At 28.9% G+C, this 24226-nt stretch overlaps 5 protein-coding genes across 5 annotated transcripts; 3 read left to right on the forward strand and 2 right to left on the reverse strand.

The window, feature by feature from the left end:
• Positions 1-217: 217 nt before the first annotated feature.
• Positions 218-775, reverse strand: LOC149876917 (uncharacterized). The gene has a single exon (XM_090074872.1). It carries the CDS (start codon positions 661-663, stop codon positions 334-336), a length of 330 nt encoding a protein of 109 aa, XP_089930998.1. The 5' UTR covers positions 664-775; the 3' UTR covers positions 218-333.
• A 7224-nt stretch (positions 776-7999) lies between these two features.
• On the reverse strand, positions 8000-9750 carry LOC149876918 (uncharacterized). The gene is made up of 5 exons (XM_090074659.1): positions 9671-9750; positions 8822-8941; positions 8557-8659; positions 8232-8291; positions 8000-8131 (listed from the first exon to the last, which is right to left on the reverse strand). The coding sequence occupies exons 2-5, from the start codon at positions 8903-8905 to the stop codon at positions 8055-8057; spliced, it is 324 nt and encodes a 107-aa protein (XP_089930785.1). The 5' UTR covers positions 8906-8941; positions 9671-9750; the 3' UTR covers positions 8000-8054.
• A 5911-nt stretch (positions 9751-15661) lies between these two features.
• On the forward strand, positions 15662-16937 carry LOC149876919 (uncharacterized). The gene has a single exon (XM_090074647.1). The coding sequence runs from the start codon at positions 16150-16152 to the stop codon at positions 16669-16671; it is 522 nt and encodes a 173-aa protein (XP_089930773.1). The 5' UTR covers positions 15662-16149; the 3' UTR covers positions 16672-16937.
• A 1401-nt stretch (positions 16938-18338) lies between these two features.
• On the forward strand, positions 18339-19088 carry LOC149876920 (uncharacterized). Its single transcript, XM_090074765.1, has one exon. It carries the CDS (start codon positions 18339-18341, stop codon positions 18693-18695), a length of 357 nt encoding a protein of 118 aa, XP_089930891.1. The 3' UTR covers positions 18696-19088.
• Positions 19089-20119: 1031 nt separating this feature from the next.
• On the forward strand, positions 20120-22920 carry LOC149876921 (uncharacterized). The gene is made up of 3 exons (XM_090074763.1): positions 20120-20322; positions 20955-21107; positions 22341-22920. Exons 1-3 carry the CDS (start codon positions 20241-20243, stop codon positions 22829-22831), a joined length of 726 nt encoding a protein of 241 aa, XP_089930889.1. The 5' UTR covers positions 20120-20240; the 3' UTR covers positions 22832-22920.
• Positions 22921-24226: the final 1306 nt, after the last annotated feature.

Below are 24226 nucleotides of genomic sequence, written 5' to 3' on the forward strand. Positions count from 1 at the left end.
TTTTATCTTATGCAAAAAATGTTCAAGTTTTTGAAGGTTCATACAAAAGACTTTAAATCTCAGTGACGCCTAAGGTTCACTTTCTACAAGCACTGAGGTGCAAATATGCATTTTACTTTAGATATAATTTGATTCCCTCCCACTTCACCAGTTGCAGTTTAGATGATCACTTTTTTCTAACCTTTTGTAACTCAGGGGTGGACTGTTTTGTAGGAAATTGAAGAAAATTTTTTTAATAATTTTGAACTCTGTAATACAAAGTAAAAATATTTCAGCAACGCAAAAAATAAAAGATAATTATAAAGTTAGTTAAAGGCATCAATTCTATTGCTATTAACCAAATCTGCAGTTTCGCTTTGGTCGACAGGCACATCTACCAGGAACTTTTTCTTCACAAATTCCAGCACAACCAAGACATCCGGGTTTTATCATTCTCCAAATCAATCTAGCTTTTGAAGGAACGCGAAATCTCCATCGACTGTCAGATAATTTAACATGAGCATCTTCCTCGATCTCATCCTCTAAATCATCTAAGATCTCTTCCGATAAATCATCTGTCAAATCACTCAACGAATCTTTCTTGATGGATTTTGTGTAAATGCCTTCAAAGAAAAAAATCAAGAAAAGCGCAAAAAGAACTTTCTCGAAAGTATTGTTTCCCATTTTGAATCTTGAAATGTATTTTTCTTAAAGTTCAGCTTTTTTAACTAGAAAGAATAATAAATAATATTAGCTCGGTTACACTTGATGTCATTCAAAACGGTCTAAGCTTTCATTTACTTGTTTGCAAACCACGTAGCAGCTTTTAAAAGCTTGGATGTCGCAATTTGTCCCAGTTAGATGTTTTTTTAGATTTAAAAAGTGCTATTTGATGTCTCAGTTTCAATCATTTAAATTCATTTTAATGTAAAAGTAAAAAGAGACTATGTTTGTTTCTGTTTTTTTCATTTAATCCAGAAATAGAAAATAAATATTTGAAGGAGATGTGCCTTTTTCGTGCCTTAATAATCCTATGTATTTCGAAATTTATTTGATATCTTACGTTGTTTCGAAGGCTTAGTATCTCAGACGCTTATCAACATTAACATTAAGGAACGTTTAACGTTTTTTAAAAGTGTGCACCTATCAGCAAGTTCAAAAAAGGCTCGTTCTCAGGCTCGCAGTAGTTGCAAAATTCAAATCGAGGAAATTTAGATTATTAAGAAATAAACTCAAAATTTTTTGATATGGAGTGGGGGACTGGCACTATAGCCGAGTGAGGGATGACGAAAAAACCCAAGTATGCAGAGCGCCAATGTAGAAAGAATAAAGAAGGCAAAAGGGCTGAATCGCACTTTTTTAACTATTTCTTCTTAGTAGGCTCCGCAGATTTATTTCGCAAGAAGAACGAAGGCTTAAAATTGATTATCTCTATTTATAAATAGATCAAGATGATTGTTTAAACTTTTATTACGTAAAACCTAATTCACTTTAAGCAGACAGCTTGCAAATGAGCTAAACACTTTGGAGTTATAAAGAATGAAACAGTTATTTCAGAAAGCCTATAAGCCACTGTCCACAAATTGTTGAGAAATCAAAAGAAACTGTTTTCTTATTACCTGCACCTCTTGGTGACAAAGCTTTTAAATTATTAGTCTGAATTATATAGCGATGGCTACATCTCCCGCTGAGATTGCTTATTATTTATTATTTCAAAATGGTAAACCAAGATTTAATCCGTGATAAAAAAAAAAATAAACAATTTTTTTTTTTTTTGACATCAGCTACCATTCTAGAGTCATAATACGAAATAAACGATAAAAAGCTGTTGATTTTATCATTTTCTTGCTTTGCCCCAGTTACTTATAAACTTTAATCTCATCAGTGTCAACCATAAACAGTTCAAACCTTTGAACTTTCGTGGAACTTGTTATTTGTTTAGCATATTATTCAATAGTGTAAACTCGATCTGTTTTTTTAAATCCTTTTAAAAACAGCAAAGCCTCCTTTGCGAGACAACAATAAATAAACTGGAATAGGAAAGTATTGACGAATTCTCTGAAATTTTATTATTTGATACAGTAAGGGCGGTGATTGTGAGCGGGAAGATGGTGTGAGGGTGGAGATAATGTAAGGGCGGTGATTTGTTTAGTGCGGAGGTGTGCTTAGTCTTCGGGTTTTATGATTGGGTTATTGGGTTGCCCTCAGTGTTGTGTGGGTGTGTGTGACTGTGTGTGATTCGGGTAGGGTTTGGTTAGTGCATTGTTTGTGTAACGATGTACTCCTCGACTTTAAACACTTTAGACATATCGCGAGGTTGGAATTATTTTGTTCTATCCTCAAGTTTAAACGTTGGGAGAAAGTTTTAGATTTTTTTTTTAAAAGTAAAATTTATTTAAAATTTTAGCTTTAACTTTTAAAGAAATTATAACTTATGCTTAAAATAATCTATGTTTAAGCAAAATTTTTTAAAAATTTAAAAAATTAAAATCTATTTTAAAAGTAATCATTATTTACTAAAATTAATAATTCACTTTCTTCCAACGTTTAAAATGGAAGATAGAACAAAATAATTTTAACCTCGCGATATGTAAAGCTTAACAAAGAAATCCTAATGGAACTACTAACCGAAGTGTAAATGAAATGATATTTACTAATAGTCTTTCTCGTCTCACTTAATAAATAGTCTCAAATATTTAACTCAAGTATATTCTTTTAATATTTTCAAATACTGATAATATGCAATCAAAATTCACTTTAAAATATTCTCTTATCACGTTTGGATTCATGGCCAAAGTGTCTATCTATATTAGAACTATTCTTACTTTAAAACCTTTGAAAATTTCTTTTTCTTTTTCTTCTCTTTGAAAATATCCCTTTAGTTTTTTTTCTTTACCTTTTCTTTTAAATTCTCTTTTAAAAATCTCCCAAATTCTCCTATCAATGCTCCCATAAAATCTTCTATCAATCTTCCATAAAATTTTTCAATCCATCCTCCGGTTTTTCTTAACTGATCTTTTTCTATGTGTCTACAGATGTTTCTTAAATCAGGTGTTGTCCTTGCATAGACAATGGATTTTATCTTCAAGTTTGTTAAGTGCTTTTGTTTTGACCTCTTAGTCATGATTATCTAAAGAGGCTTTACTAGTTATCTATCTATTAACGTTTGTCTCTGGCCTCGACTTGTTTGTAAAAAATCATATAAAGTAATTACAGAGCTGTCGGGTGTGTTACTAATTGAACTATTATCAATTTATCAGTGAAGTTACAATTGAACTTCTGGTCATTATTTTCGGTCATCATTGCGAAAACAGTTTAAAACTTTAATGTTGCGACTGATTTGTTGTTCATGAAGTTGTACACGTGTGTTCATCTGGTGTTTAACCTGTCTCTAACTTTTCTTCGATTAAATACGTTTTATGCTGATCGAGTTTTTCTTAAAGATAATGTTTATAAGTTCTTTAGTCCTCCCTCCTAACCATGACAAGATTCACATCAATCAAACTAAAGTATGATTTTATTTTGTGCCTAAAATCTATGGAAAAAAACATGATGGAAGGGATATTTTTTTGAGGTAGGTTCATATGAGCATACTTCATTTGATCCTTCTGTTCCTTTTCCATCATGACAGACAAAGAAAGAAGCTTTCTATTGTTCTTTAGATGGTGCAGAAGGCACTCACACAGAGCTGACATAAACAAACTATATTCTGATAAAAAATTTGCAGAAACTAAAACTTCTGTATGTAGAAATGAATTGCCCAACAATTTCATCGGTTTTGACTTATTAGGAATATTTTTTGCTCTTTTTAAGTGTTATTTTCCTCTCTTGTATATCTTAGTTGTTATCTTCATATGCCGCATACCCTGGTACAGCACTTCTTGATGTAAATATCCCTTTACTGTTGATTCACATGCAACAGCAAGCCTACAAACTTGCTATCACATTTAATTCCATGCAAATTTAATAAAATCTAATTTACAGATCTAATCTAATAATCAAGTAATCTAGTAATTAAAAAAGAATAATAACAATTACTAATTATTTTAATATTTTTCAGATTTAGATTTATAAATTTGCTGATCTACAAGTAAATTACATAAAATACTATTTGTAATAAAATAGTAAGACTTTAAGATAAATTAGGATTTCTTGTAGCAATTTTCACGCTATTACTTAAAAGCTGTTGTTGAGACGAAGTTTAAGATTTAAGTAAAGAATACTAGTCTATTAATGATAGCAAGTACTCACAACAAGTTAAACTCAAGTTTCTTGGAAATTTCTTCCAATCAAGACTCTTTACACAAGGAATGAAAGTAATGTAAATAAAAGTGCAACTTGGAGATCAAAAATTAACGAGTCGATTATGAACATGATTGTCTTTTGCTTCTTTTTTTTTTTTCTCGTTTTGTTTAGATATTGAGAATCAGCCTCTACAATATATCCATATTCTAAATAATCATGTGAAGCTAACACCTCATCAATGGTAAACTCTGGGCAAGACTACTGGAATCTTTTGAAAGTGCAATTAAAATTGCAAATAATCTGGAAAATATTACAGTTACCACATTTTTATCGATATTAGTTAGAAATAGTTTTTATCTGATAAAACTCGTAAGAAACCGTTTTTAACAAAAGCTCAAAGAAGAAACGAGTGAACTTTGCAAAAACGTAACATTTGATCCCATTTTCTTTTTAGAAAAACTCCTTTTGGTCTGATAAAACTAGGCTTAATATATTATATAAAATTGATTAGAGCACATGTTTGGTGAAAGAGGAAAGAATCTTTTCATTTGAGCTACACGAAAGAAACGGTTAAATATGGTAGAGAAAATGTGATGTATGGTCTAGGGATGTATGGCATGGCAGGGTATTGGTAAATCAGAACCTATTGATGAAACCATTTGTGCCGTTATATTGGACCAAAATTTCAAATCTTCGCCAAATCAACTTAGATTTGGCAACACCTTTGTGTTTCAACAAAATTGTTGTAATAAACTTTCTATCGGTCATTAGCATTGTTATAACGCCAGCATATTAAGGCGGGGGATAATAAAAGTGAGAATGTGCTCGGAACGTGAACAAATCAAACAAAATAAAAAAAAGCTGCATATGAAATCATTGGGAATATTGAAAAACGATCCATATATGGATAAAACTCCATATATGGAGTTTTATGGCTTTATTGTTATTCAAGTATTCTAATTGAATTCATATCAGTCTAAATTTCAACAATTACTTTAACTTGTTAATATCAATTTAGTGTAAGTGTATACACTTACACTAAGTTGATATTAACAAGTTAAAGTAATTGTTGAAATTTAGACTGATATGAATTCAATTAGAATACTTGAATAACAATAAAGCCATAAAACATCCCATCTTTATTAACAAATTGAGCAGATGCTGACACAGGCAAGAAGTACGAGAATTTTACTGGAATTACATTGAGCAAAGTCTTGATCCAGTTGAAAATGTCAACTTTGAAACGAATATTGACACTAGGTTACAAATTGCAGATTTAGGCTAGAATTACACAGAGCAGGAACCTATTCCAATAGAAATGACAACTTTAAAATGAATAGGAGGACACCGGGCGAGAAACTTAAAAACTAGGCTTGAATAAGAACGATTGTTGACTCAAGGCAAGGAGTTGGAATATCAGACTAGAAATACGCCGAGCAGTAACTTAATCCAATGTCAATTTTATTACAATCTTATTATTAGTATTACTAATAGTATCATAATATTTAATATAAAAATTTGTTGAACCTGGTATATTACAAAATAAAGGTTTTTAGGGAAAATATTTATGACTTAGCTGTATGAGGTAATATGTGAAGATGGGCTGTATAACGATCTGGTGCATATGCACCATTTAGGCTTAAAAAATTTTTCATATACGTAAGTATTTAATTTCTTCATTTACATGAGTCTTTAATTTACTCTGAACATCTGTCCAAAAATATTTTCACAACTCCCAATCTTAGGGCTAATTATAAAAATTAAGTTGTATCATGAAGCTTTCAAGAAATTTTCTAATCCGAAAATTACAGCTTGCTTTGAAAAAGTTTTTAAATGCTATTGCTATTGATGCTGATGTAATATAATTAATTAATGGTAAAAAATATGGTCCTAAATCTTTTTTCAAATGCGCTATATGAGCTAAAGTAAAAAATTGTTTGGCTGACAACACAATAACCAAGGAGAGCTAGTTCTAAAATGTATAATGGAAAGCATTAGTATTGTAATTAGAGATATCATTGAACAAGATGTTGACTTTCATTCTAAAAAATAGAATTGAATTTAGAAGCTCTGATAACTTATGATAGTATAACTGATCGTTTTTTTAAAAGATTTTCAAATTTCATTAGAAATGTAGTGGTTGATCAATAAAACATCTCTTAAAATTTGCACTGTTAAATACGAACTATTAAAAGTACCTCATACATGCCACTATAAACAAGTTTGAAAAATATTATTTAGATATATCAATCAGCGTATTTGGATAACAAACAATTGTATACCCACTTAGAATAAATCAAAAAGTCTGATTGTCAAAAATATGACAGACATTTTGCTTATTCAAATATTTTTTTTCTTCAATGGCGAAGAAAAAAAAAGAGATTTGAAACTGAATCAAAGTGCAGCATGTTTCATAACCAAATGGTTGAGCCTAATGAAAATAAACCATATTTGTGTCACTATACTGGAAAATATATAAGAACAGTGGCATGTAAATTGCTTTAATGTGTGATTAAACCTCTAAATTTCATTGCAAACCTCTAAATTTCATCGTTTTTCACTATCTAAGGGGATATGATAGTCTTTTTTTCAAAGAATCTTGGTAAAACTAAAAATGATTTCTTTGTAATAATGAAGGAAAATAATGCTGCATATCATCATGATGCATCTATTAAATAAAAATGTATAAACTCAAAATAAAGTGTGTAAAAAAAAAATGTTAGAAGAAATAGATGCATCGTTCACCAAACACTAAGAGAAAAGTTAGATAAACCTATTGCTGAAAATATTATTGGAACAAAGATGAAATTTGGAATGGGTTTGGCGTGCCATCGTTGCCACGTGGTTAAAAAGAACTAAAAAGAACATGAACCATTTACACACAACACAATTCGCAGATGGATTACATAAACAAGTGAGGAGAAAACTTGTCAGAAGAAAAGTCGTTGTTGATGGTGTTGACGAAAAAAAGGCTGCTGATCTAATTAGACATAAAAATACTCGTAAGTAGTTTTTGATATTTTCTTTAAAATACGGATGATTAATTCCGCTAAAAGATAAAACAGGTAAGACAGCTGCAAAAAGGATTTAAAAAGTTATTCAATCAACAAAAACCAACTAAAATTTGGGTTGATAAAGGTGAAGAGTTATGTACAATTGTACAAATTTTAGTGAAAAAATTGAATTTTTAAAAAATTGTGGAGCGTACGATAGACATCTGCATTAAAATTTCTTTTTGATAGATGTTTGCACGAGATAACAGAATGGAATTCCATTGTGACGTTCATAAACGAGATAGCAGGGTTGTTGAGTTGAAAATTTTGCTTTTATTTTTTCGACTACTATTTGTGTGCTACGCACCCATAGTTCACATACAAGATTTCTAATTAGCTTTCTTTAATAGGTTTGCTTAAAATGGTTGATAGCCAAATTTTTTTTTGGTGATTTAATAATTGGACTTTATGGTCTAATTATGGAAACCATAAATTTAAGCATAATTTTCGCCATTTTTGGATTTACGGTCGGCATCGTGGTTATGGGCGACCACTCTCATTTCTATACAACTTAGGTAACTTACGTAAATGTTTTAATGGCATAATTCAATTAAAAACTCAAATTCGTGATTTAACTTACAAAATAAAAAATGAAATAAATTTTTTAAATTTACTAAATATGACTCTGACATAACGAACTTTTAAACGTATTTTTAAGAAATTTGGTTAAATTAACTTGAAATTGGTGAATGAAAAACAAAAAAAAACAAAAAAAAAAAAACTTTAAATTTTTAATGATTTATTCGAGTTTAATGTTACAAACTTGCGAAATTTCATTCAGCTGCTTGTTTTCTTTATATTTGGTATAACTCCACCCTTCAATTTTCCTTTGTGGCATCTGCACGAATTACTCACTAAAAAAAAAAGATTGCAGTTGCAACAAAAGAGGCATTTTATAATTTGAATCAAAAAATCGTCACTCAAAAATCTTAATTTTAAAAATAAACTTCTCACTGCAACTTGCACCGGAACCAGCTTCGCAGCAAAAATAGTTTTCGTTGACATAATGCAAACCTGCAAATAGAAAACGGGAAAAACATCGTGTGAGCAAAAGTGATCATTTTATGCCTGGGTGTGTGCAAATAGAAATCAAAAAACGTATTGCATGCATTAATAAAAATTATAATTAATTATATAAATTATAATTATAAAAATTATAATTAGTATGTTGCAAGTAATGTAGACAAAAAAATTTGTCTTCATCGACAAATAAAAAGCTTATCAATTTTAGTGCGAGATTTGCACTACAAATCTCATTATTAATCATAATCATCCTCACTTGGATATCCGACCGGGCAGCAAGTAAAACCAGCAAATGCAGTTCCAACTGGCTGCTGGTCAGTCCAATCCTTTCGTCCTTTTAATTCAGTTCCAGAAGGGCACTAAATATTTGATTTAATTAAAATAAATATAATCGAAAAATAACAACAACAAAAAAACCTGCACACATCAACAGCGCAATATATTAATACACCAATAGTTAAATTGATGTTCCTAAGTTCTCAAATCCTATTTTTTGTCTCTGAATATGCTTGATAACTTACAACAAACTCATAGGTTGGGACAGCAATAACACTTGAAAGCAAAGCAGTCAAAAAAGCAGTCAAAAAAGCTACTTGAATCTTCATATTGATTGATCAAGATATTGGCAGTTCAAAGGATGGCTAAAAAAAAAAAAACTAAGACTTTAATTTCATTTTTAATTCAAGTTTTGATCCTAAAATGCCATCAAAAGTTGACATTTTTAATTAGAAACCTTTGGCAACAGCCAGTTTTCGGAGCAGTAATGATACAACATGAGTAGGATAAATTGCTAAGGATTCTAAATTTAGTTACTAATAAAATCATAAAATGTAAAGGAAAAACCGTAAGCGTTTTTTCCTTATTCTGCGAATTTTAACGACAAGAAGAAAATTTTTTTTTTTTTTTTTCATTTTTTTTTCCTTTTAAAACATTTTAATCAAGCTTCGGCGTTCAGTTTTTTCGTTTAAACAAATAATAATAAGACAAATTTTTATATCGGTCTTTTAAAATAAATTGAATTTTCTAAAGTTTGTTAAAATACCACTTTGTGTGCATTTAAAACAGCATTTTTTTTTTGTGCAAAAAAAACTATTTTTACACACAAGTTTGTTACATTTGGAAAATTAGTATAACGGTTTTAATCGAATTGCAATTCTGCGCATGCGTCTTGATGGGTTAAAACAAAATAAGATATCGAAAAATTTTTCTGGAGTCTTACAACTTTGTAGGTCTAAATAAAAAAATTATTTTAAAATTCGATTTATTTCATATGTCTGATATTTGAAATAAATGAACGGAAAATCAAAGCGGCCGATGCTTAATTTTGATAAAAAAAATTTTTGCAAAAAAAAAAATACAAAAAGTTTTACCTAAAACTTTGATTCTTTTTATCTGATTCTTTATCACACCTCTAATTTAACGTTGCAAAGCTTATTTATGTGAAACTTTTGGAGCCTGGATCCGAAAGAATTATAATTGTTAAAAAAAAGAAGGCTTTTGAGGTTAACAAAAAATTATCCTTTAACAATGGATATTACCACCCAATTTAAGACGTCAACGCAATGTATATTTTAATCTGGCAGTCAAAGGGGAGAGTGGAAAGAAAGGGGAAATTCTGTGCAACTGATCTTTTTTTTTTTCGTGTAATTTGCAATCTAATAAAGAGAAACTAAATAGGTACAGAAAATTGTTTCAAAGTTTGTATTGGCTGAAAAATCACCTGCTGCCTGTTGTGTTTATGATCCCTCCCAGACATTAAACCATCCAAAATGTTCCTCACGCTTTGTTGCACACCAGTAAATTTGTTTTTTCGTAATTTATCGGGTTTTTATAATACCGCGGTGTGACCAATTACCGCGGTACTAATATTTACTAAAATTTTCATTAAACTTTTTTTGTTTTTAACAAGTAATTTGGATGAAAGTTAAATTTACTTCTTTATCGTTCTATAAGATTAAATTTTCTGAAGTTGATTAAAAAAAAATGGACTCTGTGCGTTTAGTTTCGCTGCAAGCTGAAACAATAATTCGTCAATTTAATTGTTGCGCGTTTTAGTGACATCTTACTAATTTGTAAAGTTTGACGTCATGCCAGATGGCTTTAACCGATTTTTAATACTTGCAAATTTTTACGGTATTCTTAACTTTGTAAAAAAAAAAAAAAAATCCGGAGTGATTTGGTTGATTTTTTTGGAGATAAAGTCAATAACATCATTAAAATACTGTTAGTGCGTCATACTCTTGATTTTCAGACAAATAAAAAAATTTTTTTTCACCTGAAAATCAAGAGTGTGGTTGCAGCTAATAGTATTTTAATCTTGAAACATCAAAATTTTGCCTCATCATCTTAAGCCACGAAAAAGAGTAAACCTGTTAGAGGCATTTTTTGTAGATTTGCTCGAAGTCTTTTAACTTTACGATTGCTTTTGTTTGAATGCTTAGAAAAGAGGAAAATAAAAACATGAATGCCTCATCCTCCTTAGCACGTGTCGTAAATTATGGATGACCCCATTGCCCAGATATGGGACTTTCGACTAACTGAATTTAGCCTCGATACAAAAAATAGTCGTTGCGTTATTTTTGATTTCCGCTTTCTAAAAAGCAAGCTTTTAAATGGCATAGTCAATATGAAAAAAAAAAAAGGATGAAAAATGTTTCTTCGGGTGTTGCGATCTTGATACAGTTAATTGAGATAGGAATTAGAGGTGGAATATCTTTGGCTTCTGAAAAATTTGCAAAAATTTTAATTTGAAAAGTAAACTCGGAATATCTAAAAGAGCTGCATGGCTCACAGAGCGATTATCAATTGGCTCCTGAGCGATTCAAAACAAAAAAGGTTGAAGAACTTGTGCTTTGCTTTTGTGATAAATCGTTCTACAAATTCAACAGAGGTATAATAACCTGCTAGCAGTTATTGAGATTTTCTACAACAAACTCTGCTATAAAACAACCTTTACATTCATCTGGAAAATAAACTTGGGAATTTGCGGATACCAACATCTTCCGAGTGTTCCTGCATATATTTGTGGGTATCTTCAGTCTCAATCTGGAGCAACATAGCAAACCTTGTCACCATATCTAACTTTAGATCGTTACATCAGTGCTCATTCATCCAGTGGTTATTCATCAATTATACCAGTAGTCATTCATCAATTTTTTAGATAGATCGAAGACACCCTGGCCAACTTATATTGGGTGTTCAGCTTGAGTTTCATTTTTTTGCTAATATTGTTACCAGGTCTCTAATAAATATTTTATGCGACAAGTAAATTAGCTCTAAGGTAAATCGACACATCCTCTCTATTTTCAACCACAATCCAAGTCAACCTAAATGCTATGGTGCAAGTTCTCCATCGCTTTTGTGACACTCATACCAACCGCATGATAAAGCTTAAGGTTTCGGTAATGTATAGCATATTTTGCTCCTTTTTACATACATTAGAAATCAACTTCATGCATTTGATTAATGAAGTTGGTCTGTAGTTTATGTAAAAAGAAGCAAAATACGTTAATAGTCACTAATGGATGACTCAGATATGACCATCTCTTTCGCAGATAAACTACTGTTGGAACTCATCCGAACTCATTTTGTTTATAAGTTTTATTTAAAACAATAACAAACCAATTGTACGCAAAAATGTATAAATTATAAGATTTAAATTACAGAAAAGCTTCTAAACAAATTAATATAAAGAGATCTTTTTATTATTGACGCCACACACAAAACAGAGATAATTTAATATTTAGTTCAACTCGCAACATGATTAAATTAGAAGTTTACATATGACGGTCTTCCAATAATGCATAGAACTGCCACATACCAAACTTCTTTATATGAAAATACTATGGATGCAAATTTAAGGACCGGGCAAGAAGAAGACATTTAAATACGTAAAACACCTACAATTCATTCTGGTTGAGTTTGCAGAAACAATAAGCATAGATGTATATTTTAAAAGCACAAACGATGAAACATATAATCATTTTGTCTCACTACTATATTCCTTTAATCGATTGTTCTTTGTCCGTAACGATACACAGCTGATAAGGGCGTTTTATCTCCATTCTTCTATTCTTGATTAGTAATGAAACGATTTTAGTTTCTAGAATCCTTAACTTCAGTTCATTTTTTAATAAGAAAATTATATTTTTTAATACAGAAAAGTACATTTTGACCAACATTTTGACCAACATTTTGACCTACATTTTGACCAACATTTTGACCAACATTTTGACCTACAAATGCCATAAATTTTAGTAGCATTCTATTTCAGATGCCATAAATTTTAGTAGCATTCTATTTCAGAAACACAGGGCAGAAAGAATATCATTCAAAACAACAACAAAAATTTCTTAATTTTACGTTTCTCGACAAAAAAATTACCTGTACCTCACAAATATCGACCTGTTAGTCATTTCAGCAACCATTATTAATTTTAATTCCACTGGTCCGTTTTGACAATCTTCAACCTTCGTCAGCCAGGGAAATAGAAATACCAATTAGGATTTCACCAAGATTTGGGATGAAAAACAATCATGCTACCAATTTTTACTTCGTTTATACAACTTCAAATGGTTTTTTTCCACAACAAAAATCTTTCAAAATGAAGAACAAAGCTGAACTTCTAACTTCTTAATTATGACAATAATATCTTGTTGACTGAAAACAAAACAGTTATTTCGTTTCGTAGGGACTTGGACACGAATTTTACTTTGACAAAGAACTTTCTTTATGGACAAACATCATCAAAAAATATTTTAGCAATTTAATGTATGTATGTATGTATGTATGTATGTATGTATGTATGTATGTATGTATGTATGTATGTATGTATGTATGTATGTATGTATGTATGTATGTATGTATGTATGTATGTATGTATGTATGTATGTATGTATGTATGTATGTATGTATGTATGTATGTATGTATGTATGTATGTATGTATGTATGTATGTATGTATGTATGTATGTATGTATGTATGTATGTATGTATGTATGTATGTATGTATGTATGTATGTATGTATGTATGTATGTATGTATGTATGTATGTATGTATGTATGTATGTATGTATGTATGTATGTATGTATGTATGTATGTATGTATGTATGTATGTATGTATGTATGTATGTATGTATGTATGTATGTATGTATGTATGTATGTATGTATGTATGTATGTATGTATGTATGTATGTATGTATGTATGTATGTATGTATGTATGTATGTACCCACCCAGTAACAATTCGTCTTAAATACGAATTTAAGACGTCTTGATATGTCTTAAACTGGGCTTGACTTCTTAAAACGTGTGTGTGTATATATATATCAATGATATATTATATATACTAGATGTCTAACTTGCGGGATTTTATTGGACGAAAAGTGAAGCCGCTTTTTATGTTTACAAATTGAATCCACCATTTGTAATAAGGGCAAAAGCTATGTCCGACGTGCGAAATAAAAGATAAAAATACAAGTTTTTGCTCGAATTAGAAATGGCTTCCACGGCTTCACTTTTCGGATTGAAGTTAGACATCTAGCATATATAATATATCATTGATATATATATACTTAAAAAGTGAAAGTAATTATTTAGAAATTAAACGTGGTTTTCACTGCTGTTTAAATTTTAAAATTTTTAACGTTTCATTCCATTGCTAATCATAGCGGAAATTATGATGCAACGACCAAGAAATAAAAACTAGGGCTATAACTGCAACATTTATCTTTTTAAAATCGTCATCGCATTGAAAAAATGACGAAATTCGCATTTTCGTACGAGTTTTTAAATTTTTCAAATTGAGCTTAGAGTACATTAAGTTGGTCTAAAAATATTGTTTTTTATACTTTTTCTTATTTTTAAACGACGATCTTTCATAATCTGTAATAAAAATAGGGGGTGGGGGTGGGGGGTAGGTGGGTGCGAAAATAGCGCTTATATATATATATATAAATATATATATATATATATATATATATATATATATATATATATATATATATATATATATATATATATATATATATATATATATATATATATATAAGTTTCTAATCGAGCAAACCCAAATAGAAAATTTTATAATATTCATAAACTGCTACATAACTAATTGATATTTTGCATTATTTCTTATCTCTCAAGTTATACATGTACCAAAGCAGTCAAGTAAAATAATCTCAATTTCTTTTCATCAACCGCATTATTTCTTAAAATATTAAGAAAGTCTATCTATATAAAATTCAGCTTAAAATTTGGTTCTATTGCTGTTATCTTTAATAAGTAAAAGGAAGTTGAAGTGACTGGTTAGGCAAGACCAAAAATTTTGGATGAATCCGACAGACTTTAAGAGAATTAAATTTCTATTTGTTTAAAACAATAGATTTTTAAAAATGCGCAACCAGCATGGTTTTCAAAAAAAAAAATTTCGCTACACGTCCATCTCTTATACTTCCATGATTAAAGACATCTTAAACTGGTTATTCCGAAAGACATCTTGTTAAAATGTCTTAAGGACGTCTTAAACTGATTGTCGGAAGACGTCTTAAAGACGTGTAAAAGCCGTCTTAAACAGGTCTTTAACTAGTTGCAGACGACTAGACGAGTTAAAGATAAGTTACTGACGTTTTAAAGATGTCTTATGTTAGGTGGTTATGTATATAAGTTGTCCTTAATGTAGACAAATGAATATTTTAACTTCTAGATGGAAGTAAATGTTCCGAAAATAAATGAACTGTTAAGCCATTATGTAAGCACTCGATTCGGCGCAATTTTTTTTTAGTGCGAGGTAGGGGTGGGGAAATAGGAGGAGGGTTGAATTCTGGTAACATTACCCTGTTCCCCCCTCTTCTATCCGGATCGGTCACTAATCAGTTTAGGCTCTTATTTAACAACAGTTAATTGAACAGCTTTCGAAACTAAAAACGTATCTTTATTAAAACTGTTTTAGACTTTTTTTCTGGTGAAAGATTTTTTTAAGATCCTGTTATAAAAACACAAGATGAAATTTTTCTTCAAACCAAAAATGTAAAAATTTTATAATAAACAAGAATTTATTTTCCATGGAGGAATCCTCGATCGTAAGGAAATATTCCTCTCAATGGAAAATTGATTTTTGTTAGAGCTCTGTGAATCATATGACGAACTTCAAGCCTCTTTTTCATGGGGAAATCTATTTTTTAACTCTTTAACGTCAACTGATGATTATCTTAGGAAAATATTGCACAAAATTAACATTTTTCCATTATTTTTAAAATTTACTTTTTTCTATTATTTATAAATTTTACTTTTTTCTATCAATATATAAAAATTGCTTTTTTCTATTATTATAAAAATTTTACTTTTTTCTATCAATAGGGTAAAGGAAGGTATGTTCGTGATATATGTAATTTCGTGATATTTCGCTCGGCATTTGTAGCGAACATACCTATTAGTCAAAAACATCGAAATTGCGTCAAATGGTACCCCGGGGTACTACTGTCGATTCACAAATAGTCGTTGGGTGCGTGTGATACGTCAATTGTTTACTATCAGTTTGTACATTCTTTAGCATTATTTAACGTGCGTTCAGCACATTTGTTTGGAGTACTTGTCCAACATTTTTATTTCCAGACTTGTGTTTTAAGGTAAGTAAATTATTTTTATTAAATATTAAACTAGAAAAGATGCTTGATTTAATGGTAAAACTTTTGTTTTTTTATTAACTTCCTATAACTTATGATTCCTTATCGCAGTTACACATTTTCTTAACGTTTTCACCTCAAATGAATTTACATTTTTAATCATGTTTCTTTTATTAAATATAATGACATTAAAAATTGTTTTAAGCACGATATAACTATATAGTTAAATGATAATAATATCTTTCTCTATACGAATCTGCAAATATTTTTGCAGTAAAGCCTATCCAAATCGGACAACTTTTCATACAATATTGAATCCAGCATTTATTAAAAGCTTTTCTAAAAAAAATATAGAAAATGCATTTAAAAAAAGTGGCATTTGCCCTTTAAATAAAAATGCCATTCCTCCAGAAGCAATAGCTCCATCTCAATTGACAAACAGAGAGATTCAAAGTACAGAAATTCAACCACACAGTAATACTGCTATACAAACATTGTTAACTATTCCATCTGTAGAGCCAACCACACCTAACCCTAATAGGCCAAAAAGGGATTCAAGTGCAAAGTGTCTGACTCCTCCTGATCAACCTATTCCATTAACTTCAAAGGATTCTATTCCTGTATGTTCTAAAAAAAGTAAAAAAAATAAAAATGCTTCAAAAGATGATGATTGGGAGTGCGGTGTTTGTAAAAAAAGTTACAACAGTGATGTAAAAAAAAATAAGCCTGACTATATTTATATTTTATGAACTTAAAGTCTGATTGAATAGTTATGAATTCAAAACAAGTGTTGATATTTTTTGTTATATTATACCAGATGTTATACTTAATTAATAAAGAAAAATTTAAATATTATTGTGTATTCACGAAATTACCTAACCACTATCACGAAATTAAATATCATATCACAAAATTACCTAACTTTTCTCAATGACTTTTGAGCTTTTATAAAAACTTATCAAAGGACTTAAAATCCCAAAACTGCATAGATTCTAGTAACTTTACTCTATGTACATCAAACAATTAAAGTAATTAAGTAAAATTACTGAAACTGACTTTGTAATTACACATCTAGTTAATTTATCACGAACATACCTTCCTTTACCCTATATAAAAATTACTTCTTTCTATTATTATATAAATTTTACTTTTTTCTATTATTACATAAATATTACTTTTTTCTATTATTTATAAACTTCACTTTTTCTAATATTATATAAAATTTACTTTTTTCTATTATTATATAAACTTTACTTTTTTCTATTGTTATATAAATTTTACTTTTTTCTATTATTTATAAAATTTAGTTTTTTCTATTATTTATAAAACTTACTTTTTTCTATTATTATATAAAATTTACGTTTTTCTATTATTTATAAACTTTACTTTTTTATATTGTTATATAAATTTTACTTTTTTCTATTATTTATAAAATTTAGTTTTTTCTATTATTTATAAAACTTACTTTTTTCTATTATTATATAAAATTTACGTTTTTCTATTATTTATAAACTTTACTTTTTTATATTATTATATAAAATTTACGTTTTTCTATTATTTATAAAATTTACTTTTTTATATTATTATATAAACTTTACTTTTTTCTATTATTCTATTTATAAAACTTAGTTTTTTCTTTTATTACATAAACTTTACTTTTTTCTATTATTATATAAAGTTTAGTTTTTTCTATTATTTATAAACTTTACTTTTTTCTATTATTATATAAAATTTAGTTTTTTCTATTATTATGTAAAATTTACTTTTTTCTATTATTATGTAAAATTTACTTTTTTCTATAATCAAAACAGAAATCCCGAAAAAGTGGGGAAAAAAAGGGAAACTTTCCCCTGTAAAATTTTAAGCGCGTTTCGACATTAAAGAGTTTAATACTTAATTATATGGAAATTTTTGTTATAAGTGGGTAATTACTTTTATAAATAACGTTAACTGTTATGCAACTTACATTCATATTAAAAAAATATCGTAGAGGAGAAGTGTGTATAATTAGTTTGTGAAGGAGTGTCTTTGATAATTAAATTCAACCGGATAGTTGGATTAATTGATCAGTGTAAGTAAACATAAGAAATGAAAGTCGTTTCGCAAGGAGGTGAGAATTTCGAGCAAAAAAAAAAAAAAAAAAAAAAAAAAAAAACACGGTTGGATTAACTCTTTTTTAGATGGAAAGCACAAAGACCACCATTATCAATATACTTTAATGCGATGAAGATCAGTAAATAAAAGTTGTTTTTTTTTTTAAAAAAAATTTGTTTCAAAAAAAAAAAGATCTGAAAGTTTGTTTTTGTTCGCAAGTTACTTATAACTTCCGTAAGACGAAACGAGTTGTGATGTCTTCAAATGCAAATATGGTTTATTAACTAAATGCTGTTTGATTATTTTTAGAAATAATACAAAAATGGATAAAATGACACAGGTACTCTTACAGACTAAAGCATCAAATCTTAAAAATGATATGACAAAAAATGTGAGTTCGCTTTGGTCAGAAGATGACGAAAAGGCAAATGAGATAAAACGCCAGAACTTCCTTAAAGATATGGAGAGACGCCAGGAGAAAGAAAAATTAGAACGCGAAGAGCGCGCACAAAAACGAAACATTGAACGAGAAAAGCTCCGGTCAAATATTCGTGAAAAATACAGCTTAAAGGGTAGTAGGGCATCAAGCAACTACAACAACCCTAGCAACCCATCTGTTGCTAAATTCACTGAAAACGCTGAGGAGCTTTCTAAACCGAAAGAATGTGGAATTCAGTAGGTAGTACTATTTCTCTTTAGTAAAGTTTCATGAATACCAGTTGCATTTTCACATTTGGAATGTTATTCCGAAGAGAAAGCTTCGACCTGTATGGTATGGAAGCAAATCGTTTATTAAAAGGGACGATGAAAGCTTTCATTCTCAAAGAAAACGAAAACGTGAATAATGATCAAGAAACGGATTTTATGAAAAACAACTATTGATCGATTCTTAACCTCCACTAGGGTTTATTTTGCCGATTGAAGGGAAAATCTCTTGTCTAAATCGCTGACATCGACTCGTTTCAAGTGAATAAGATTAAAAAGGTTGTTGAAATAGGTAGAATTAACATTGCTCACTGAAGAAAATGTCAAAATCTTCTCCTGCTCAAAATTACACTTAATACTGTTCTTATTTTTACAAAATCTCGTGTTTTTCCCTTTAATTCATTATGTTTTTTTGCTCCTCACCCTTTAAAGCGTTTTTAAAAAAATACCGTAGGAGGTTTGGGTAAAAAAGAGTAAAGTACGAGGTTGGTAAGTTAAATTGATATCTTATCGCTGCAATAATTGAAAAACGAATAACAACCGGTGAAATGGTTTAAAAAAAGGAATTATTAATGCGCTTATTATTGCATTTTTAAAAACTTGGTAGGTGAAATGGCCCTCCTTACCCGCTCATTTACCCCGTAATTTAGAAAACTGCAAAATTACGCGGTGTAACGAGCAGCGACAAATTCTTTTACTGCAGAAAATTTTCGTGAAATTTGAGTCTTAAAATGTGTCCTAGAGTTTTTTTTAATCTTTTACATCCTCAAAACTCACGCAGGTTATCGCTGCTTATACATCAGATAACCAGCATAATCCTGTTAGCAGGTATTAAGTGTTCTTTTTGCATTAACGGATGACGCAAGTAAGGAATTCAGCACTATTTTGTAGTAATATGATTATCAGTTTTTTATTGAACCATTTATGTAACTCTAAATGCTTTTTCATATGTATACTATGGGTATGATTGCCGTTAGGCAAGAAACTAAACAGTATTTCCACAGCAGCCAAGCTAATTGTGCCCTTATGCTTTAAAATTGGTTTCTACTGCTTTTATAAACGATCGATTTTCCTATTGTTACTTCACCTCTAGTTTCATCTCCGTAACTTTATCACATTCCGGTTGATAAACAGATGAGTTGCATGAAGAGCCCACACCTGATGGTTAAAATACTTTAATGCATCTTTTTGTTGCTCAGGGCGAAACGATCCTTGACCTAAAACATATATGAATCGTCGTAGAAATAGGTGAATGCTAGAAAGAGTATTAAAATAAACGCAAATAATCGATTATCGGTCCTTGTTCATTCCTAAAACTCTGTTTTCCCTAATAAAAATAAGCCTGTTATTGTTTGCTTTTTTTTTTAAACTGTCACTTGCCAAAAATATTTCTCAAGTTCGTGAATTTTTGAGTTGATCTACAAGAAGTTTTCTAAACATCTGAATGATTATAAGTTATACAGAAAACAACTCAAGAAATCACGTTAGGTATGTGTTCACGTTAGGTATGTGTTAAGGAATGAAGTTAGGAAGGTTTTCGTTTTTTATTTTATTTATTTACAATGTATTCGCAGACGACGAATACGTTCAATTTACAACAGGTAAATATTTAAACTTTTTTTGTAAACAAAAGCTTTAACTGTAATGAATAACGTCAACGATAAAAAAAAAATTCTTTTTAATTCAATGAAAAATATTAACAATAATTAAAACTGGCGCGAAAAGTATTTTTGTAGAAAGTTAATCGTTTTAATCCAGAAAAAAAATTTTAAATAAGTTTTACGATGCGCAGTAAAATCGAAGGTTAAAAAGCACCTGTTGTACCTGAAAATGGTCACGTATTTACAAAAATAATCGCGTATTTATAAAAGTAACGCAACTTCTCCCACGTTTTTATTTATTAAAATACACGTAGGCAAATTCCTAAAAATTATGATGTATTCAAAATGTCACATCTGAACTTTTACTGAAAAACATCAAATGTTCCATTTTTCTGAACATTTTTTTATTCACGACAGGATTTTTGAGTTGTCACTTTTTTGTTTGATTTGTTTTCATGTTGTATTTTTGAGATAATTCAGAGCCAAAGTAGAGAGAGAAAAAAAATCAATTCATTTGAAAGTTGATAAAAAAAAAAAAAAAAAAAAAGGGTTGATATACAAAACAAAAAACGGGGGATACGTTACGCGTTTTTGAATTATTTTGTCTTCAATTGAACTTTTTTTTTTGTAAGATTGGTTGCAATGGGGAGAATGGACAAGATGCAGCCAATCTAATTATTGTAACAGTGGTTCTAAATACCGGGAAAGAAAATGTGCCTTTGGAACAGGAGGATGTGTAGGAATATATATTGAGAGCGAAGATTGCCCAAAAGAATTTTGTTCCGGTGAGTTCAATTGATGAAATTACACGTTTTTGTTGTTTGTTTTTTTGTCTGTTTCTTTTTATAAGAAACCAAGTAAATTTTACTACAAAAGTTTCTTATTTTAAAGGGTACTTTTTTTTACAACTCTAGTACTAAAAGTTTCTTAAGAGTTTCTTAAGTATCAAAAGAGAAAAAAAGTAAAAAAAAAAATGCAATTTGAAAAACATGTCAACAAGTAAGATAAATTTTTTACTGTCAACTAAAATTATTTGAATTCCATCAACATCATTCAATGTAATATAATCCTCAGGTTTGTCCCTGAACAGAACACAAATTTGGAAATATTCCTCGAACTCTTAATAAAGTAAGTTTCTTATCGAAAAGTAACTTAGTACTAATAGTATCTTAAGATCTTGGGGCTTCTAGTACGAGTGTCTTATAAACAAATTAGTATATGAAAAAAACAAAACAAAAAAAAACAAAAAAAAAAAAGCTTATTATACTAATAAAAAAAGATAATCCGATGTTGGAGTTTTACGCCAATATCTTTATTCTAAATGTTTTGCGTCATTTTGTACGCAAGTAGTTATAAAATTCCCATGATATTTAATAATGTTTTGATGTAAGTTATAAAAGGTTTTAGTAAATATAAATATATTAAGAATTATTCAATTATAAAATAATACAAAATTGATTATTCATTAGGAAAGTGTATCTTTGATTGTAAAATATAAAAATTAATCCGTAACTCTCTCTCAATTCTTTTAAAAAATTACTTTAAAAAAATTTTCATTAAAATCGCTCACGGTGGAATGATTTTTTACTGCTATGATTTATGCTAATTAATAATTTTTGAAAATGGTGGGATTAAAGGAGAAGATTTTTTGATTATAATACTGCAGTAGGCTCTAGAACAGGTGGTCAACAACATCCAAAAGAAGATGAAGTTTCAACGTCCAAAGAAGTTTCAACAAGATTGTCATATATCTTAAACCATAATTTTGTTGTCAAAAAAGATTAGATTAGGAATGGAGCTTTCTCTGCGCCATTTTTGAATGTAACCATGTTTTAATTTTTCTCAAAAAATTGACCTAAAATTTATATATATATATATACATATATATATATATATATATATATATATATATATATATATATATATATATATATATATATATATATATATATATATATATATATATATATATATATATATATATATATATATATATATAATTTATATTTGTATCTTAGCACCAGAATCATTGATTCCGAACCCAAGTGATATCCTTGAAGCGCCGTTATCATCATATATTAATCAAGAATGTGATACAGATGTGAAGTATTCTTTTAATGGCTCTCATAAATCAATCATCCCAAAGGTTATTACAGATTTTTGTAAAAAATATATTAAAAAATTCGAAAGTGGATATTTTGCAACGAAGAAAATCATCAGCAATTCGTCGAAAATAAATTTAAATGTCACTAAATTTTGCTTGGAGCCCAAAAAACTGTCAATTAAAGAAGCCATCAGGCTCGCTCATTTTAACAAAACTTCGTTATCGTCCTTACACCATGAAGGAAGGCCGAACAAAAACTCTACAGTCGCCGGTTTAACAATAGCGCTTGATTCACAAACTCTCTCAATAGTTGCTGTTTTTTTTGCAATACATTCGTCAAATATTGGCTATCGAAATGTTTATTACAAAAGATGGAGCGGTGAAAGTGTTGCGGACGTCTTGTAGTAATTGTTCGAAATTTAGAGCTTGTCACAATCCAATAAAAGTTCGGAGAAAAAGAACTTTGGGTCAAGTTTAAAACCATTTTATTCTAAGATAATAAAAATTTTTCAAAATGTTTATATATATATATATATATATATATATATATATATATAACATCTTGAAAAATTTTTATTATCTTAGAATAAAATAGTTTTTAACTTGACTATGTATGTATATATATATATATATACGGTAAAGTATATATATATATATATATATATATATATATATATATATATATATATATATATATATATATATATATATATATATATATATATATATATATATATATACGGTAAAGTAGGGTAATTTCGGCGTATTAAGCTATTTTGTTGTTTATAGACAATGGTTGCTTTAATAACGTTAAAAAATCATGCATATCGATGTCCTGCAGATATATCTATTAAATAATAGTTAAAAGATTGTTTCAAACTTATAAAGTTTTATGTAAAAGTTTTTTTAAAAAATACTCAAAAATTACAACTTTACAAGACGTTTGCTGAAAACGCATTAATATAATTAAAATATTATAAACAGCTATAAATCTGCATTGTATAAAGTAATTGTCTCTTAAATGGAATTTGTTACATTTAATTGGCATTTAATTAAGGGCGTTGCAATAGCAAAGATTAATAATTTTTGAACTACCTATTTTAGTAAAGTATGAATACATCACCCAAAACAGAAACCTTATTAGAAAAATGTGCTTCCAAAGTAAAATTGTAAATAAAATGATTACTAACTTCTATGATTTCGATGATTATTTCTAAATTCTGTTTAAATAAGAATTCATGTTTACAAGCTCATAAGTAGTTGATAAAATAATATTTTACATAACTTCAATAGTTAAACATAAAAAAATAAAATACAAAACTTTTTACGTGGCTGCCTGTCCTTATATTTCAAAGTTAAAGATTCTTCTAGCTGAGATTTATATGGTGATTCAGTAATTTTTTCAGCATGATTTACCCTCCTTTTTATACCTGTTCGTTTTGTATTTTTAATGTCAAGTCCAGCTAGTGATCCAAATGGTTACATTTGGATCACTAGCTGATCATTACCATACTAGGTCCCAAAGTTGTAATTTTTGAGTATTTTTTAAAAAACTTTTACATAAAACTTTGTAAGTTTGAAACAATCTTTTAACTATTATTTAATAGATATATCTGCAGGACACCTTGAGGTTGTGAGCAGTGGCGGAACTTCAAAATTTGGGCCCCCCCGCAAAAGAATGTTTTTTTTTAAAAAAAAATAAAGCTTCACATATTAAATAGATATTTATTTCATATATCATATTTAAAAACAAAAAATTAAATAAAGATAAAGATAAATTCAAAACGAAACTAAAACTTA

The sequence above is a fragment of the Hydra viridissima genome, unplaced genomic scaffold (genome assembly GCF_058129835.1).
Source record: "Hydra viridissima isolate aposymbiotic clone 2 unplaced genomic scaffold, HvirCarnegie_v1 scaffold_17, whole genome shotgun sequence".
In the NCBI taxonomy this organism is placed as follows: Eukaryota; Metazoa; Cnidaria; class Hydrozoa; order Anthoathecata; family Hydridae; genus Hydra; species Hydra viridissima.

Bases quoted from the DNA above. Each gene is read 5' to 3' on its own strand.
- LOC149876921 (XM_090074763.1), top strand. From the start codon at position 20,241: ATGAAGTTAGGAAGGTTTTCGTTTTTTATTTTATTTATTTACAATGTA. The intron at 20,323-20,954 runs GTAAATATTTAA...TTTTTTTGTAAG, and splicing joins ATACGTTCAATTTACAACAG to ATTGGTTGCAATGGGGAGAA. The intron at 21,108-22,340 runs GTGAGTTCAATT...TTTGTATCTTAG, and splicing joins CCCAAAAGAATTTTGTTCCG to CACCAGAATCATTGATTCCG.
- LOC149876919 (XM_090074647.1), top strand. From the start codon at position 16,150: ATGATAATAATATCTTTCTCTATACGAATCTGCAAATATTTTTGCAGT.
- LOC149876918 (XM_090074659.1), bottom strand. From the start codon at position 8,905: ATGAAGATTCAAGTAGCTTTTTTGACTGCTTTTTTGACTGCTTTGCTT. The intron at 8,660-8,821 runs GTAAGTTATCAA...TCAAATATTTAG, and splicing joins TCCCAACCTATGAGTTTGTT to TGCCCTTCTGGAACTGAATT. The intron at 8,132-8,231 runs GTGAGAAGTTTA...TTTTTTTTTTAG, and splicing joins TGGTTCCGGTGCAAGTTGCA to TGAGTAATTCGTGCAGATGC.
- LOC149876920 (XM_090074765.1), top strand. From the start codon at position 18,339: ATGGATAAAATGACACAGGTACTCTTACAGACTAAAGCATCAAATCTT.
- LOC149876917 (XM_090074872.1), bottom strand. From the start codon at position 663: ATGGGAAACAATACTTTCGAGAAAGTTCTTTTTGCGCTTTTCTTGATT.